The sequence below is a fragment of the Pungitius pungitius genome, chromosome 3 (assembly GCF_949316345.1).
Source record: "Pungitius pungitius chromosome 3, fPunPun2.1, whole genome shotgun sequence".
Lineage (NCBI taxonomy): Eukaryota > Metazoa > Chordata > Actinopteri > Perciformes > Gasterosteidae > Pungitius > Pungitius pungitius.
In genome coordinates, this window is record NC_084902.1 from 23,598,028 (window position 1) to 23,615,271 (window position 17,244).

The window sequence follows — 17,244 nt, forward strand, 5'->3', positions numbered from 1 at the left end:
ACATTTTCGCAATGAAATACTGTTTATTTCATAAACTACACGGCAACATTCTATTTTTAGCTTGTTTTTTGTTTTCATGTCTGTTTTTTTATGTCAATCAATGCTCTTAGTTATTTTCAAAATTCTTTTTCTTTGGATTAATGTTTTGAGGGTTTTATGTGAAGCACCTTGTTGTTGAAATGTACTATATAAAAATAAACTTGCCTTGCCTGGAAAAAGAATAGTGGTCTAGAAAGTATTGTCTGAGCGAACAGTAATTTTACGGCAAATAAGTAAGATAATTAATGTAAAGGACAGGCAGCTAATTAAACATGACTGACAAAAAGTATTTATTTGAGTGATTGATGGTTGTCTCACAACAAAAGACCTACGGTCCCTCTCGGTAAACTGATACCTCTCTAGAAGCGTCCATTCGGGACCAACCTCGTGACAGCCACAGCTTCATTCCCAGCCTGCGACGCCTGACCAACCGGAAGCGCGGATTGATTTCTACACGGCGAGAAAGGGCGGCTAAAAAAAACAAAAAAAAAAACAGCCTAAAAAGAAATCAAAGGGGCGCTTGGCAAATGATTTCACAAAGGGGAGACGAGCGTTTTTGAAACCGCAACTGACCGGCGATCATCTTAAAGGATTATTCTTTCGGATATGGGATCTACCTTCAGGGTCCCCACCTGCCGGGTGCCGTGATGCCGGTGAGTATTTTTTCGAGAAAAAGGTACTGTCAGAAATCAATGATGTAATACCACAGCTCCATCGACACCGATCAACAGTTGGGCGAGGATACTTGGGTAAATAGTTTTAATATCGTTATGATGTGAGCGCGGTGATATCTTTCGTCTCCGCTAATTGCGAGCGCGCGACACATCCATAAATCCACATTTGTGTTTGTACCACGTATATCTGCGAGCTTCGTCCTCCATTAAATATCATGCAAATGAAGCCCAGGAAAAATAGAATTCACTTTACAAAGGCAATAGCGACATGGCGGGTGTTTTTAATTGGCCTTTTACTGCCTAGTTACTGACTGGAAATGTGCTGTTATTTCCGAACGAACAAAACAGAACGATAAATAACCAAAACGGGCTTCAAATATAAGACCCCCCCCCCCCTCTCTATCTCTCTCTGTCCGGAGGCACAGGCTGGAGGAAGTAGCGCTTAGAGAGAGATGGTCGGTGTGTAAATGTCGGCGCGGGGAGGGGCCGTCATTCACAAAGGGTTTTACATATCAAACCCTCAAAATGTAAACAGAGGATATTTCTATTTTTAGTAAAGCAGTGGCTCTCTGTGAAGTGGATTGATTACGAGCCGTAGACTCATCTGCCGAGGACACGCCCAGACTCATTGAGACCCATCCAAGGACTAGTTGTTGCCTTGAACCATTGATCCCTTTCACCATATTTCACATTTGATGCTGCACATGGACGTGTTGAGATGAATGTGAGCAAAATGTGACATTTTTCGAAAAGTGTGTCGCCGAGATGCACCAGCAACATGGCCGTGTTCCCATTCGCCCCCCCTCCCCATTCTCATTCTCTCTTAAGCACCATGGACAGCAGCGGCCTTTTGACATTTGTAGCCATTGGGATGAAATGTGTGCTGCTCCGGTGGAGGCAGGGAGCAGAGAGTCCATGCAGCCCATGGACGCCCTGCTTGTTGTTGTTGTGTCGGTAGACTGTGGGCAGGTTTCCACTTGTTGTTTTGTTCTGTGAGGCAGCTGCTCCACAAGTCTCCACAATGAAAGAAAGAAAGAAAGAAGAGAGATATAGTGTGATGTGGCTTAAATGAGGAATGTGGACATGTGATGGGAATCTTAAAGGACAGGTTTGTCTTTTTTTTATTTGAAATAATACTCATGTGCCCAAAACATGTTTTTTGGTTGCTGTAAATGCCCCCTCTTTGTATATTATTCAGCTCAAAGTAGTTTACATTAAGTTAATAGTTGATGGCGGATCAATTGCCTTACTTACTAAATCAGGAAGTAACCTTGCCACTGCAACCACAATTACCCCCCATAGAACCTGCTTTAAATGCCCATGGATGCGTTAAGATGAATGTAAACCTTTCCTTCAGCTGCTAGGTCAAGCAGAAGCTCACAATTGTTGCAGCTATTAGAAATCAGTAATAGTTAATGATTCTCCATTTTGATCGAACCCCCCCCCCCCCCCCCCCTCAATATTGAAGGTTCTTTAGACCACGCTACTAGACGAGCCACGGGTGTGAATGTTGGGCCTGCGGGCTCCATCGGGACTCACAACTCCCCCCGCCCCCCACCTCCTGCCCTGCACCCCCATCCACCACCCAGCAGCAGGCGAGCTGTCAGGCCACACATCACAACACTGCATCCCGGGGCACTCGTTGAGACACAAGCAGATGCGTTTCGTGAGAGGACCCGATGAGAGTCGCTCCAATTAATTCACACTTCACGCCCGATGAATTCTTAGAAAGGCAACATTTGCCGGACACGGCTGCTGCGGGTTTAATGGACTGGAGTTTATGAGTCACATTAAACGTGTTTTCTCATCAAATTGTTCAAATTCAATGTATTATTGTGTGTGTTAGGTCTAAAAAATCCCAAGTTGTTTTAGGTTTCTAATTCATGATAACTGCAGAGATGGAAATACAGACTGGAAACGGGGGCTATCTTGGCTATAACGTGTTAATTAGTGAGCTTTAGAGATGTTGGTCTCAGGAGTATTATTTATCCCTCCACTGCCATCAGTTTTGAGCCAAATTGGTTCCATGAAATTAAAGCTCCTTTCCCATTGGATAAAAATCCCCAAAATGCTGGCTATTGTCTTCAGTGGCAAATCACAATGTGCCAATTTTCCTTTGGGATGTTATGAGACACCTGTTGAAGTGAATGTAAAATAAACACAATCAGAAGATATTTAGGCATTAATGTGTCGGAACCCGGCAGACACAAACTAAAACTCAACAAAACCACCTTCTTCAATCGTTACTGTTCCACCATTATACAATTAACTTAATTTAAGCTAAAACTAAAACCTATTTCCACTGTTTCACAGTCACTAACTTTGATTTGAGAGTTTGAAAGAGAGACTAAATAAGTAAGACATATATAAGATATAGAACTGTATTTATCTAAAAACCCTTTATAAGCTGGCTAATTGTGGTGGGAACGCTTTTGGTGACTTGTTTGTGATCTGGAATAGAAGCTTGACTAAAGAGATAAAATGACATTTTATGAATTAGCTTGGACGTAGGACCTTGGTTAATGATTACATGGTGTTCCCGGCTTTTCCCTCGAGTCTCTTGCTGCACCACCACCGACTTAATATCAAAATAGCTCAGAGTTCTCTCTTCTGCGACACCTGCTTTTGAAAAAAATGCTAAGTTAAACAGGTTGTAGACGGATGACGTCTCCAGAGGTTTTTGGGGAAGATCTTGTTTGTGTGGCTTTCCCGCGGGGCCATGCCGGGCCTCTGTGGCCGTGAAGGGTGATCAATGGTTTACAGAGGCAACAATAAATAAATCAATAATTACTGTCCACTGCATTAGTTACGTGTTGTGAAAGGAGTTCATACTTTGCTCATTTGTGCCCATCAATGGAATAATCAGGCCATTAAAGACAGACAGACTGCCTCTTGCTCCAACGAATCCACTTCCACCATGAAGTGGGAAGCAGCCATCAATTGATTTAGACTAATTAATGGTTCGGTTCATACCCCAGTTTAAAAGCCATGCTTCATCGGTGCTGTGTAAGAAATCCAATGTATTTCTGTTATTTTGAGCAGACACGTGTCGAGACTGAGCTGGCATTATGCCCGCTGGCAAATTTAATAAACTATTCTCCTTGGGGGAAAAAAAAGAACAATTTCCCAGAGAGGTAAGATCAATAGGGTGTAAAACTGAAAACATCTGGCCTTTTATGAAAATGAAACCTCCAAGTATTTGGGTTCTAAGTTGCTTTTTTTATTTGTCCCGGTAATCAACACACATGGATGAACACACCTGGGTTAATGTTAGCTGACCCCTATAGCAGTGGTTCTCAACTTGTCTGGCTCCGGGACCCACCTTTACCCCTTAATGACAAACCGTGATCGGTCAACGGGGGGGGGTGTTGTGTGCTAGCGGCAGCGGTGTTGCCGACGGGGGGGGGGGGGGGGGGTGACTTCGCGTTCTAATTGCCGCGCTGACTGAAAACATGGACGGGCAAGCCGAAAAAAAGCTGTCCCTTCAAAATAAAAGCACAGGATGACATTTAAAAAAAAATTATTATTATTATTATTTTTTAATTTTTCCATGCAAAGGCCCGCGACCCACTACAAACGGGTCCGCGACCCACTAGTGGGTCGGGACCCACCATTTGAGAAACACTGCCCTATAGGAGCCTCCCATTCACTCCTCGCAGGTTATATTTCTTTTTTTTTTAATAAAAACTCTCCACTTCATGTAGATGCAAGGGCATTTCAAAATGTTGGCCTCATGCATGACTGAGAGCCTGAGTCGGATTTATGGAGAAGTCACACAGAAATCTTCCCAGGTCTTACCTAGTAACTGTTGTGTAACGCCGTCAAGTGTCAAACGGAGCACGGCTCCATCAGCGATGCGGCCTGTGAGACGACAGGAAAACTCCTCTTCTCCACTTTCCTCTCGCCAAATATCCAAATAGCAGTGTGTAGCTTTTTATGAAAAACATGTAACTCCCCCCCAAAAAAGTTACGTTTCTCAAGTTGCGTGTATTATTCTGAATATTTTTCAAGGCACAGAACCAAGAATGACATGACATCTCATATGTCCAGGCTCCTTTTTTTTTACGCCGTTTCAATAAGAATATTAAATACTATCTCCACAAGTGTGTGTGTAACAACCATCCCTCCTCACTTCTCTCTCTCCGCAGCCCCCTGCCCCAGTTGAGCCCCTCACTGCCCTCTGAAGGAGCAGGATGACAAGATGGCACAGCTGCTTGTACCGCCCGGACCTGACAGCTTCTGCCCCTTCGGCCCCGAGTCGCTGGCCGCCATCGAGAGGCGCATCGCCGAGGAGGAGGCCCGGAGACCGCGGGCGGATCGCCGCGCCGACTGCGACGACGAAAATGGGCCCAGACCCAACAGCGACCTGGAGGCGGGGAAATCCCTCCCCTTTATTTACGGGGACATCCCTCCCCTTCTGGTGTCCACCCCTCTGGAGGACTTGGACACCTTCTACAGCAACCAGAAGGTCTGTTGCTAGGTCACTCAAATAGTCATCTCCGGAGAGGAGTGTGTGAGGCATGTTTCGGGCTTTGAAGCGTCATCATTATGTGTTCTGCCCGTCGCGGTGTGACTCACGCCGTGAAGCCGACAGGTCTGTACTTTTTAGCCCCGGATGGCTTGAAGTTAATTGCCCGACGCTCTCAACAAACTATTTTAAGAACTCATGGGCAGATGTAGCAATCTCTCCCGCTGAGGAAAAGTAGCTGCTGAACTTCACAACAATGTCATGAAAGGCGGCACACAGCCAGTGGCATTCACATGCTGATTACTCAGGTGCTGTACTTCGGCTTTGGCATTTCGGTTTTATCGCCCTTCGTCGTTTCAGCAGCAAATAGTCTGGCTTTTCCTCGACTACATCTGACAGCTATAGTTACTGTCTAGACAAATACAGTCATACAGGCCATGCTATATTCTCAGGGTGTTGACTATGACACACAACTGTGCAAACCTGTTTCATTTCCAGAAATGAAATTTCTAGAACATTTGAAATGTCTTTACTGCTTACATATCTTCAGTTTTATTTCAGGAAATAACAGCTGATCTGATTCTTTCCAAAGGTAAACAAAAGCTATGCAGTTTCAATATTGATAATTTTTTACTTTTTTGTTAAATCTGTTCTAAAACAATATGATAAAAGTTATGGAGGTTGAGTGTGTGACTGTCTAGGCGTGATATACTGTGCTCACAAGGGAGCTTTTGTCACCTCTGGATGTTTTTTCACTCGCTCCATCCCCTCATGCTAAGGTGAGCTAACTGACTGTAGCTTCCTATTCGTGTTCCATTCAAGTAGAATTTGGAATTAAATCAAAGGTTAGTAATGCTGAAAAATCAAAAGAATGAGCCAGCTAAACACCCCAACCCAGTGTCGCCATCTCTTTTCCAACAAAACAAGCTAGCAGGACTAGCTCCATGGGATCTCCCTCTAAAGCCACGCCCCCAAAAATGGTCATCATGGGCGTAAACAACCAGCGCTCACAGCCGTCACGTTAGCAGCAACCTGGAGGGAATTTCTTCAAAGTTGGCACAAACGTCCACCTGGACACCAGGATGAATTAATATGATTCTATAGGTGCAAGGAGAAGTCTACTTGCACCCCAGTTTTTTTTGCCTGAAGAGCTGCTAATCTCACTTATGTCCAATAAGGAGGGATTTCTCTGTTACAGATTTTAACCAGTTTTTTTTTGTTTTGCTCTGCCTGTCTTTCAGACCTTCATAGTATTGAATCGCGGAAAGGCAATCTTCCGTTTCAACGCCACTCCTGCCTTGTACATCTTAAGCCCCTTCAACCCTCTGAGGAGGGTAGCTATTAGAGTTTTAGTACACTCATATCCTTTAAGAGTTTGCTACGGACACAGCTTGGTTTGGATTAAAGGGTTTGTCGGACAAAGGAGGGATTTAAGTGACGTTAAATGTCACAATCGGTTTAGGTTTTCTATGCAGGCAGACATAAATCAGGCTTTTCTTCTTGTGGCGGTAATGGAGGGGGAAGTTTTAGTGCTAGCTTTTATTCATAGCATACAGAAGATGAATGCCTTAAAAACAAATGCTGTGCTCCTTGACTCTTGTCTCCACGATGTTCAGCATGTTGATCATGTTCACCATCCTGACCAACTGTGGTTTCATGACCCTCAGTAACCCCCCGGAATGGGCCAAGAATGTAGAGTAAGTCCGCGTTTTTCTTTTTGAAACAAGTTATGTTGTATGAAATATGCCTTTATCTGCCCTTTGAGTCTGGTCCATAAATATGGGTTTCTTAATATGAGGATTATGGAAAATTGCGAACAAAGCATTCCATCTGCATGGTATGTCGTTGTTGTCCAGGAATTTGACTGCGGGGACACAAGCTTAAACATACTCAACCGTCCCAGAATGCATTGCATCTCTTCCAACTATCCAGAGCTAGCTAAGGGAATCGCTGCAGGAAACAACGATAATCCCAAATGTATGAAGAAAAACGTAGAAATAGTTATTTTCTTCTCAGGACATGGCTTCACTTTGCTAGGTTACATTTTTACCTACAGTGTCCTAAATACGTCCTTGTAGAGCAGCTATTGCCAGCGATTCCATGGCAACAAGATATCTGCGCCCTGAATCCATAGCACTCACAGATATTTACATTTTCATCCCATGGCATATATCTCCAATATGAAGTAGATGTTAACCAGCGTGGTTATTTCTCACCAGGTACACATTCACAGGGATTTACACATTTGAGTCCCTCATAAAGATCCTGGCCAGGGGCTTCTGCGTTGGGAAGTTCACTTTTCTGCGGGACCCGTGGAACTGGCTGGACTTTAGTGTCATTCTCATGGCGTAAGTATTCGGACGAGCGTCTATCAAGTCCCACTGAATATGAGCGAGGGAGGAGGGACAGAGAGGGAAGAGGGGGCCCCGCCTGATCTGCTGCTTAGTTTTGAAATGAGGGCCACAAATATCTAATGTACTCCGTATGTACTAATGTACTCCGTCATAATGGATGTCCCTAAAGCGCCTTGGCCTTCAGTAGCACTTGCATATACCAAAGGCTCCAGTTCCACTCCTGTCTGTAAAAGGTTTTTACAGAGAGGTTTGTTCACCATCCTCCACATCCGGATTCATACAATGCTTTATCACTTAAAATATGACAACCAGTTTTTTCTTTATTGCTGTTGACAATATTTTTGGAATGCTAAAAAAGAGTTGCCTTCAATCCCCCCCCCCCCCCCCCCCCAGCTGTAGAAAACGTCACTCTGCCACGTTGACAAAATGAAAGATCATTTTGAAGCCTTCTTTATCCAATGTTTTTACATCTGTTCTGGAAATATAAGTCAATTAGCCAATTAATAATCAACGAGATATTTAAACACACAAAAATAAGAATTGTCTCAATGTAAGGAACCCTCCCCCCCAGACCCATCCCCCTCCCCCTGGAGGGGACCCGTCATGCTGATGTCTAATAGCTCAGACGTTCATGCTGCTGATGTGAGAGCTGCATTTATGCCCTGCTGTGTTGTAACTGTGCATTTGATCCTGCAGGTATGTAACAGAGTTTGTACACCTAGGCAATGTTTCAGCTCTGCGCACGTTCAGAGTATTGCGAGCTTTGAAAACTATCTCAGTGATACCAGGTAAGGCTGCTCCGCGCCTGCCTCCAGCACTCCTTGTCTTCTGTGCGTGACCGTTTGCCGTTCCCCTCCCCCTCCCCCGCCCCTCCCTCCCCACAACCCTACCTTTTGTCTTGTCACGTGTGTGGGCGCCTGGTTTGTGTGCGTGTGGGCCAATGTGTGCTACACCTTTTCCCGCAATTACCCTTCCCCTTCCCTACTCCCCCACCCCACCACCCCCATCCCCCTTCCCTTACAGATATGTCACAGAGTTTGTGGACCTGGGCAATGTCTCAGCGCTGCGAACCTTCAGGGTTCTGCGAGCCTTGAAAACTATATCAGTCATCCCAGGTGAGAGAGCCAATGAAATGCTAACGGCTAACTGGCGTTTTGCTAACACCCAAGCACCACCGTCCTTCTCAGCTCATCTCACTGTAGCTAAGCCTGACGGCGCCCCACGGCGCCGTCCCTCATGCTGCCTTCGTCCCAAGGCTGGTAAAAGCTGGAATCCGGAAACCCAATCTGCAAAGATTGACGCGATTCTGAGCTTTTAGATGCATCCTTTAAGGCGGAATCCCTTTTGGTTGAAATCTCTTCTTGCCTTGGGAGACTTACAAGTAGATTTTGTGCAGTACTTGTTTGGTTATATTTTTCCTATTTTTGCATGAGACATTGCAAAAGCCGATCTTCTGGTGGCAAGCACTCCCGTGTGCGCAGGGTTCCTCCTCACCTTGCCTTTTTCCCTGTGCATGTCCTGTTCAATGTTGTGTGTTTCTTGGGGAAATTGTGACATGTTGACTGGTGGTTTGGGTTTTTCTAAACAACAACCCTATTCACATCACAATATCTAAACCATTCAGAAGAACCTGCCGCTGGCTCTCAGTATGAAGCATAACAGACGCTACATATTCCAGGTGCTTTGTGAGGCAGTGCAAAGCGGCGCTAGCGCATGTTGCTATTTTTCTGACATTGAAAAGCACTTTGTGTCGCAAAGGCGGTAGAAGAGGCGCTTCAAGATGGGGTGGGGAGTGGTGGTTTTGGTAAATGATGGCGACAAAGGACACCCAGAGGCCCGACCTGGTTGGACATGTCTGCTCTGAATATGAACCAAGAGTTAGTACAGGATTAGCTTAACTTGGCACAGAGTGGAAACTGCATTCTTATCAGACTGATTCACATGTGGACAGCTTACACATTTTCTTAAGGAGCTTTTGGAGTTTACCACAGCAGCCATGTGACCCTCTGTAGATTCCCCACTTCAGCCCCGTGTCAATATGGATAAAAACAACATGTGCGCTTGGACACGTCCCCGTCGACGTAGTCCTTTGCGCAGGTCTTTGCGACTGCACTGCAAAAAAAAGAAAAAATAATTCTGTATGGAACATCATAACACAGTGTTTATTATGGGGGAGTGATCTACAGTAGCAGTGATCCGTGTCAGCCTGGCTCCTTCATAGCCGTTCATACAGGAACCTCCACTGCAGAACCCCCGCGGCTGCTTGCTTACTGTGAGCTGGAATTAGCAGCTCCTTCTCTCCACAAGCGCTCGGCTGTAATTATCACCCTGCCATGTGCCCCCCCCCCCCCCCTCACCTTCTCCCCACCACACAGGCTTGAAGACCATCGTTGGTGCGCTGATCCAGTCGGTGAAGAAGCTGTCGGACGTCATGATCCTCACCGTCTTCTGCCTGAGCGTCTTCGCCCTCATCGGCCTTCAGCTCTTCATGGGCAACCTGAGGCAGAAGTGCGTGCGCTTGCCGCTCACTGCCAACGCCACCAACAGCAGCATCGCCAGCGCAGCCGGCGGGGGCGACGCGGCGCTCTTCAACGGCACCCTGCTGGACATCAACGCCACAGAGATCCCCTTCAACTGGACAGAGTACATGAACGACAAGAGTAAGCCCAGGGTTCACCGGGGTCACGTTAGTTTCCTTCCATCCCCCAGGCGTTCAGAGTGGAGTCTGGGGCGATGAGGTCAGGCACCTTCCGGCAGGTAGTTGTGATAAGAAGGGACATTGATGGCTGGTGGGAGAATGCAGCAAGTGTGGCGGATAAACGCTACAACAACAACAACAACAAAAAGATAAAGTTACTTGACTTTTGCTGCCTTTCGTCATTCTCCCATAACCCATCTGTGTGTCACAAGCCGCCAAAAGAGAGGGTGAGTCACTAAGTGCCAGTGGGGGATTTGAAGGAGACCAACGAGCTGAATCCAATAGGCGGGAGACAGATTATTAAGGTCGCATGACGTCTGGCATCTTTATTGCATCAGTGATGCTTGCCTCTAAAAAGACACTGATGGAATATTTAATGACATTTGAGCAATAACACAGCTACACACACACACACACCCACACACACACAAAGACCTAAACATGACTAATATGTTTCAGTATTAGAACCTTGTTGTCACACCACGAAATCGAAGAGAAACCCAATGGCTGTCTTTCTGTCCCCTCCATCTTCTCTGCTTTCTCACGTCCTCTGCATGAACCCTGTGTCGTGGCTCTGACCCCCCCCCCCCCCCCCCCCCTCTCCTCCTTTCTCTCTCCTCCAGGTAATTACTATTTCCTACCGGGGCGTCGGGATGCTCTACTCTGTGGGAACGGCAGCGGCGCTGGGTAAGGTCTCTCGTGTTTAATTCACACTGCCAATTAAATGCATTTCAGACGCAATTATTGAGAGGACTGAGGAAAGTTTATTGATTTAAGTTGAATTTAAGTCCTTTTTCTGAGACGGGTGATTTCAAGGTTAGATTTTCTTTACACTTTTTGCCCTAAAAAAGGCAAATAGATTAGGTTAAAAAGTGCAGCAGCGCGTAAACAACTTCTTTTCCTCAGACGCTTTCAAACCCTGGTACCGTATGTGTCCCGGCAGGCTCTGTCCAGAGGGCTTCACGTGCATCAAAGCCGGCCGCAACCCAGACTACGACTACACCAGCTTCGATACGTTCAGCTGGGCCTTCCTCTCCCTGTTCCGCCTCATGACCCAGGACTACTGGGAAAACCTCTACCAGCAGGTTGGTGGAAAACGTTTATGCAGATAATTGAGTACAATTATCAGATTGCAGATACAATTGCCATGCATTTTACAGCTTCTCAGTAAACTATAATATGTTTCTGAAGTGGTCGTTAGTTCAGAGTTCACTAGCGCTGATAGACAGCTTTGTCGAATACTCCATGGCTCTGATTGGTTGGGTCAGAGACGGTTCTTTGGGTGCTGTGGAATCTTGCAAATTATATGAGAAACTCTAAAAGGAGTCAAAGGGGGCCAGATTCATTGATGTATTATCTGTCTGATGTACTACTGTCAGGATGTAGGGACCGTTTAAGTACATGTGAAAGAAAGTTATTTTTGATAAAACTTTAATAGATTATCCTATCCTGGTCGGCAACGTTAACAGTATTTATTATCTGTAAAGGTTAATAAATACTGTTATTAAAAGGTTAATCTGAGGGTGGAGACTTGGCCTGTGATGTAACATTAGCTGAACACCATGTCATGTCATAAATATTCCTTTTACTCTCATACACGGGTAGATTTATGAAATCAATGTCTGTCTCGTATCCGTCAGACTTTGCGGGCGGCGGGGAAGCCCTACATGATCTTCTTTGTGCTGGTGATCTTCCTGGGCTCCTTTTACCTGGTCAACCTGATCCTGGCCGTGGTAGCCATGGCTTATGATGAGCAGAACCAGGCGACCATCGAGGAGGCTCAGCAGAAGGAGGAGGAGTTCCAGGCCATGCTGGAGCAGCTGAAGAGACAGCAGGAGGAGGCGCAGGTAGGACGGTCATCTCTGTCTAAGGTTTTAGGCCTCTAACGTGACAGGGGCGTGTGACTGGGAGAATCTCTGTAAGTGGGGACTGTGTTGATTTTTTTTTTTGTTGCTGCGGGTGACCGAGGGACATTCACTGTCCAGGACGACTGACACCCCTCTGCTGCTCCCCCTAGGGGTCAGGAGTCCTTGGTAGACATTCACGTGGAACAATTAGCAGCTGGACATCATGTACTGCGCCTACTTCAGGCGTATTTCTTTCGCAATGTGCACGTAAAAAGCATGGCGAGGTATGTACAAGCATGCCGCATGGAGGTGAAATGGCAAATTGTGCTTTTCCGTATCGTGCATATGCACTCAAGCGAGGGTCGTGGAAGCGGAAGCGCGCCTCCGGTGAAAATTCCTCGCCTCCTGAAAGCAGTTGTTAACAAGAATTCGGGTTTCCTTGCACATGCCTCCTGCAGCAGTAATCCGAGCCAGACGACGACATGGGCCAAGAAGATGAGCTGAAATGATTTTTTGCCTCAAGGATCACGCGTTATCAGTTAAGTGAACACAAAATCATTACGCGTTACAGATTAAGCAGCCATGCAATATTACGGTTGCTGGGAGAAGTGTCCCACTCAGCCTCCACATTACATTCCAGCAGTTGTTAAACTCCTCGCTACATCACAATTATTGGCATCGGGGACATGACAAACAGTCATAGCATAGCACAGCACAAGTATTTAACACTTTGCTAGTTAATACACACATTTCCCCCCACTAATGCCCAAATAACACAACAACGTAGTTTCACAGAATTTTTTTTTGCGCTGTTTGATGATCAGTCATGATGCACTGATTACCCGATGAGCTTCAGGTTTTGTGAATACGGCGTGAGCTGAAGTATCACAGCGAGCGCTTTCTGCGTGTTGGCTGTGGCGCTGATTACGCTACACTTGCAAATGTACGTACGCGAGGGCCCGAGTGCAAAGGGGAAATGGCGGATAATGGGAATAAAAATATGCGGTTATTTCAGAAGCTAGTGACGGCAAAGCCAGACAGGCAGTCTATTCCTGTCCTGCTACACGTGTTGCACACAGCTGAATGAACGGATGAACGACTCAGGAGATAACTAAAAATAGACTAATGGAGGTACGACCCCAACATCTCCCAACCTGGCCTCCTAATAGCATTTCATGTAGATTTAAATAGTAAATTCAACGGGACATTTTTCTTTCTTTTATTTGTCATGTTGTCCATTGTCCCACTGTCTTACTGTCCAATGTTATGCACCAACCACCATGTCAGGTCTGACATATTTTGGCAATAAATGTTCCTGATTCCTGAACATCAATCATTCCAGTGGAAAACCCCTCTGATGTTGTCTATCTGAGCAGTGATTTGATCGGTGCTGCTTAGCTTCTGAAAGAAGAATCTCGTCCACGTTTAAAAATATTTAAGGCTGGTCCCTTAGCGTCCACATCATTCATTTTGACTGTGATTATTGTAAATGTAGGACATTTTTTTGTTTTTTTGCATTAAAAACATTCCGGCTTCCATTTTTAGAAGGTGTCTGAGTCTCATTCGGCTACACATGCTGCCGCTGCTGCTCTCAGCTGCCAGGCTCTCTCCTCCCTGCGAGAGCCTTTGAGACAGGCGCCGGGTCGCCATGACAACTGTGTTTGTGCTCTGATTGGCCGGCAGGTTGCCGCGGCAGCAGCCACGGAGAGCGGGGAGTACAGCGGGAGAGGCGCCCCCACCTCCGAGTCGTCCTCGGGGATGTCGAAGCTCAGCTCCAAGAGTGCCAAGGAGCGACGCAACAGGCGGAAGAAGAGGAGGCAGAGAGAGGAAGAGGAGGGGAGGGGGGCCCACGACAAATTCCACAAGTCTGAGTCTGAGGACAGCATCAAGAGAACCAGCTTCCGCTTCTCCATAGACGCCAACAGGCTGTCGTATGAGAAGAGGTGCTCCTCGCCCAACCAGGTAAACATGTCACCAAACGCACGGCATTGTCACGTTCATGCCCGCTGATGTTTATGAAAAGATCCATGAAAAACACGTTGTTGTGTGCTAGATGGCAAGCGTAAAAGTCAGTGAATTTCTCCTCCTCTGAGAAAACCTTTTCAGCCAAATCAATGGGACAATAGCTGGGAGATAAAAATGCAGGCGTCACAGTAAGGGAAATATTTGTTCAGAAAGAAGAGAGTGCCTGTTGGTCCAATTTGCCCTTTGAGCTTCCAAACCTTGAGATACATTTGGCCAGCAGCGTTCCCTTCGTGAGGAACTTACTAGTTATTAATGATCTCAAATTAGCTTGAAACATCAGAAGAATGGGGAACTATTCAATGTCAAAAGATGTGCCAAAAAAAAAAAAGCCAATAATTACAACCGGGGATTAAATGTTACTAGATTTAACACCAATTACATGTATGTGTTCATGGAGTTTTATAAATTCAATGAATCATTCAGCATTTTAGTAAATTATTATTTTTCTTAGATGAAACGATACCCCTCAGTGAAGCTTAGCTTAACATATAAACGGAATCATTTTGACCTATTTTGACCTAATTATATACCGTTGCCTATTTTTGCAAGGCATCTTTAAACTAGATATAATGTCTTAATAAGTGAGCTTTAGAAGTGCTGGAAGGCTGTGTTTACGGCTTTTTACACTGAGCCCCTCACTTCCGGTCTTCATGCTAAGCTAAGATGGTTCATCGTAACAATCTTCCCTTTGTGTCGAACGCTCAGTCTCTCCTCAGCGTCCGCGGATCCCTCTTCTCACCGCGGAGGAACAGCCGCGCCAGCCTCTTCAGCTTCCACGGCCGCGCCCGCGACATGGGCTCCGAGAACGACTTCGCCGACGACGAGCACAGCACCTTCGAGGAGAGCGACAGCCGCCGCGGCTCCCTGTTCCTGCCGCGGCGCCTCGAGCGCCGCTGCAGCGCCGTCAGCCAGACCAGCCTCGGGGCGCCGCGCATCATCCTGCCCGCCAACGGCAAGATGCACTGCGCCGTGGACTGCAACGGCGTGGTGTCTCTGGTCGGTGGGACGTCCGTAACGACCTCCCCTGGAGGTCTCCGGCTGCCCGAGGTGACGCGACCGCTCGTCTCATGCTGCGCTTTCTCACCGACCTGCTTTCGGTTTGACCGACTCTTCTGCAAAAATATGGCACAAATCAGTGTCTTTTTTTCTTCGTTTTGCAGGGTACAACTACAGATACTGAGCTCAAGAAGCGGCGGCCAGGTTTTCGCAAGCCATCCATGGATTATTTGGACGAACCGGTGGCCCGGCAGAGAGCCATGAGCGTGGCCAGTATCCTCACCAACACCATGGAAGGTGAGGATCAGGCCGTGGATCTGCGTATTTTTGTGCCTTGAACTCCTGGTTCCACAGCACTACGTGGAGAGCGTATATGTTTTTTATTATTGAACATATTTGTCTCTCGTTTCCCAGAGCTGGAGGAGTCGAGACAGAAATGCCCCCCTTGCTGGTACCGATTTGCCAACACCTGCCTGATCTGGGACTGCTGCCCCACGTGGCTGAAAATCAAGGACATCGTCAGCACGGTGGTCATGGACCCCTTTGTGGACCTGGCCATCACAATATGCATTGTGCTCAACACCCTGTTCATGGCCATGGAGCACTACCCCATGACTAAAGAATTCAATAGCGTCCTCTCAGTGGGAAACTTGGCAAGTAGCGTGCGCCCCAGAACAAAAAACAAAACAAAAAAACATGTGAAACATCTCTCACAATGTTCCCTCTTTGGTCATCAGGTGTTCACAGGCATCTTCACGGCAGAAATGTGCTTCAAGATCATCGCCCTGGATCCCTACTACTACTTCCAACAGGGCTGGAACATCTTTGACGGCATCATCGTGAGCCTGAGCCTGATGGAGCTCGGCTTAGCCAACGTGGAGGGCCTATCCGTCCTGCGCTCCTTCCGATTGGTAAGAGTGAGGCATCTCGTGGCAAAAGCCGCATCAGGCGATTGATACATCAAAGATAAGGCACACCTGCACTTCTAGGGTGGATCTGGCAATAACAGTGCTATTAAACAGGTAATGATGTAACGAGAGCTTTTTGTGCAGCACATAAAAGGTCCCACCGAGAATTGTTGTGGTCTTTGGGGGACAATGTGTTTTTTTTTCTGTTTCCCCAATTAGTTTTCCAGGTTTGTTGCTGAGCTAATAGGCTCTTTGAGGACACAGTCAGTGACAGACCTTTGACAAGCTGTGGCAAACCGGGGGACGTGGAGATGTTAAATCAGGTAGACAGAGACATTAGTTCGGTAACAAAAATCATCCTTTTAATAGTAAACATAGGGGAAAGGGTCAAAAAACAACAAAGGATTCCTCCATGTCGGGGTCTTGGGTCCTCGGTGACTTGTCCTGTTGAAGAGCAGAGGAGAGGCGTGAAGGGACAGTAATACCTCCCCGTTGTCGGACTTCTTCCATGCTGAGTGTGTTCCCTCAAACTACCGCTCAGTCACCTTTTTTCCTCTCCTGCTTCTCGGCCCTCTATATCCGTGTCATTCCTGGATTAGGGCTGCAGGTGTGCCCAATGCCAGGTGCCAAGTGGTTGCAGCCCCTGCACTGGGTAATACACCCCCCTCTATTACCTCCCCCAACCCGATCCACCTTCTGAGCAGTCTTGGCTTGGTCCCTCCTCCTGGTTTGCCACAAAGCGGATAATAGGATTTGATCAGTTTGCAATTTGACATTTTTGCGAAATTATAAATGAGTGTATTCATCTATTGACTGTGAATCATCGCACCGTAAATGTAAACTTTAACTTTTCATAGCTGAGGGTCTTCAAGCTGGCCAAGTCATGGCCCACTCTGAACATGCTGATCAAGATCATCGGCAACTCGGTGGGGGCCCTGGGGAACCTGACGCTGGTGCTGGCCATCATCGTCTTCATCTTCGCCGTGGTCGGCATGCAGCTGTTCGGCAAGAGCTACAAGGAGTGCGTGTGTAAGATTTCCGAAGACTGCCAGCTGCCCCGCTGGCACATGCACGACTTCTTCCACTCCTTCCTCATCGTGTTCCGGGTGCTGTGCGGGGAGTGGATCGAGACAATGTGGGACTGCATGGAGGTGGCCGGGCAGAGCATGTGCCTGATAGTCTTCATGATGGTCATGGTCATTGGAAACCTGGTGGTAAGGGCTCATTCTTCTTTA

General features: G+C 46.8%; 1 protein-coding gene across 4 annotated transcripts in view; it reads left to right on the top strand.

Annotated features, from left to right (window-relative positions):
- The first annotated feature begins 391 nt into the window (after positions 1–391).
- The window catches only part of scn1lab (sodium channel, voltage-gated, type I like, alpha b), a 30,710-nt gene continuing 13,857 nt past the window's right edge, over positions 392–17,244 (top strand). The window contains exons 1-16 of one of the 4 annotated variants that reach the window (XM_062561352.1): positions 392–692; positions 4,862–5,181; positions 6,423–6,540; positions 6,788–6,878; positions 7,401–7,529; positions 8,232–8,323; positions 9,911–10,195; positions 10,857–10,920; positions 11,177–11,318; positions 11,874–12,080; positions 13,764–14,042; positions 14,811–15,152; positions 15,266–15,398; positions 15,516–15,754; positions 15,839–16,012; positions 16,867–17,223. In XM_062561352.1, the coding sequence (XP_062417336.1) occupies positions 4,915–5,181; positions 6,423–6,540; positions 6,788–6,878; positions 7,401–7,529; positions 8,232–8,323; positions 9,911–10,195; positions 10,857–10,920; positions 11,177–11,318; positions 11,874–12,080; positions 13,764–14,042; positions 14,811–15,152; positions 15,266–15,398; positions 15,516–15,754; positions 15,839–16,012; positions 16,867–17,223 (2,919 nt within the window). In that variant the 5' untranslated portion in view covers positions 392–692; positions 4,862–4,914. Of the gene's footprint in view, positions 693–716; positions 789–4,861; positions 5,182–6,422; positions 6,541–6,787; positions 6,879–7,400; positions 7,530–7,923; positions 8,324–8,558; positions 8,651–9,910; positions 10,196–10,856; positions 10,921–11,176; positions 11,319–11,873; positions 12,081–13,763; positions 14,043–14,810; positions 15,153–15,265; positions 15,399–15,515; positions 15,755–15,838; positions 16,013–16,866; positions 17,224–17,244 lie in introns of those variants that run through there. The other 3 variants (XM_062561351.1, XM_062561353.1, XM_037472643.2) reach the window with 3 other exon arrangements.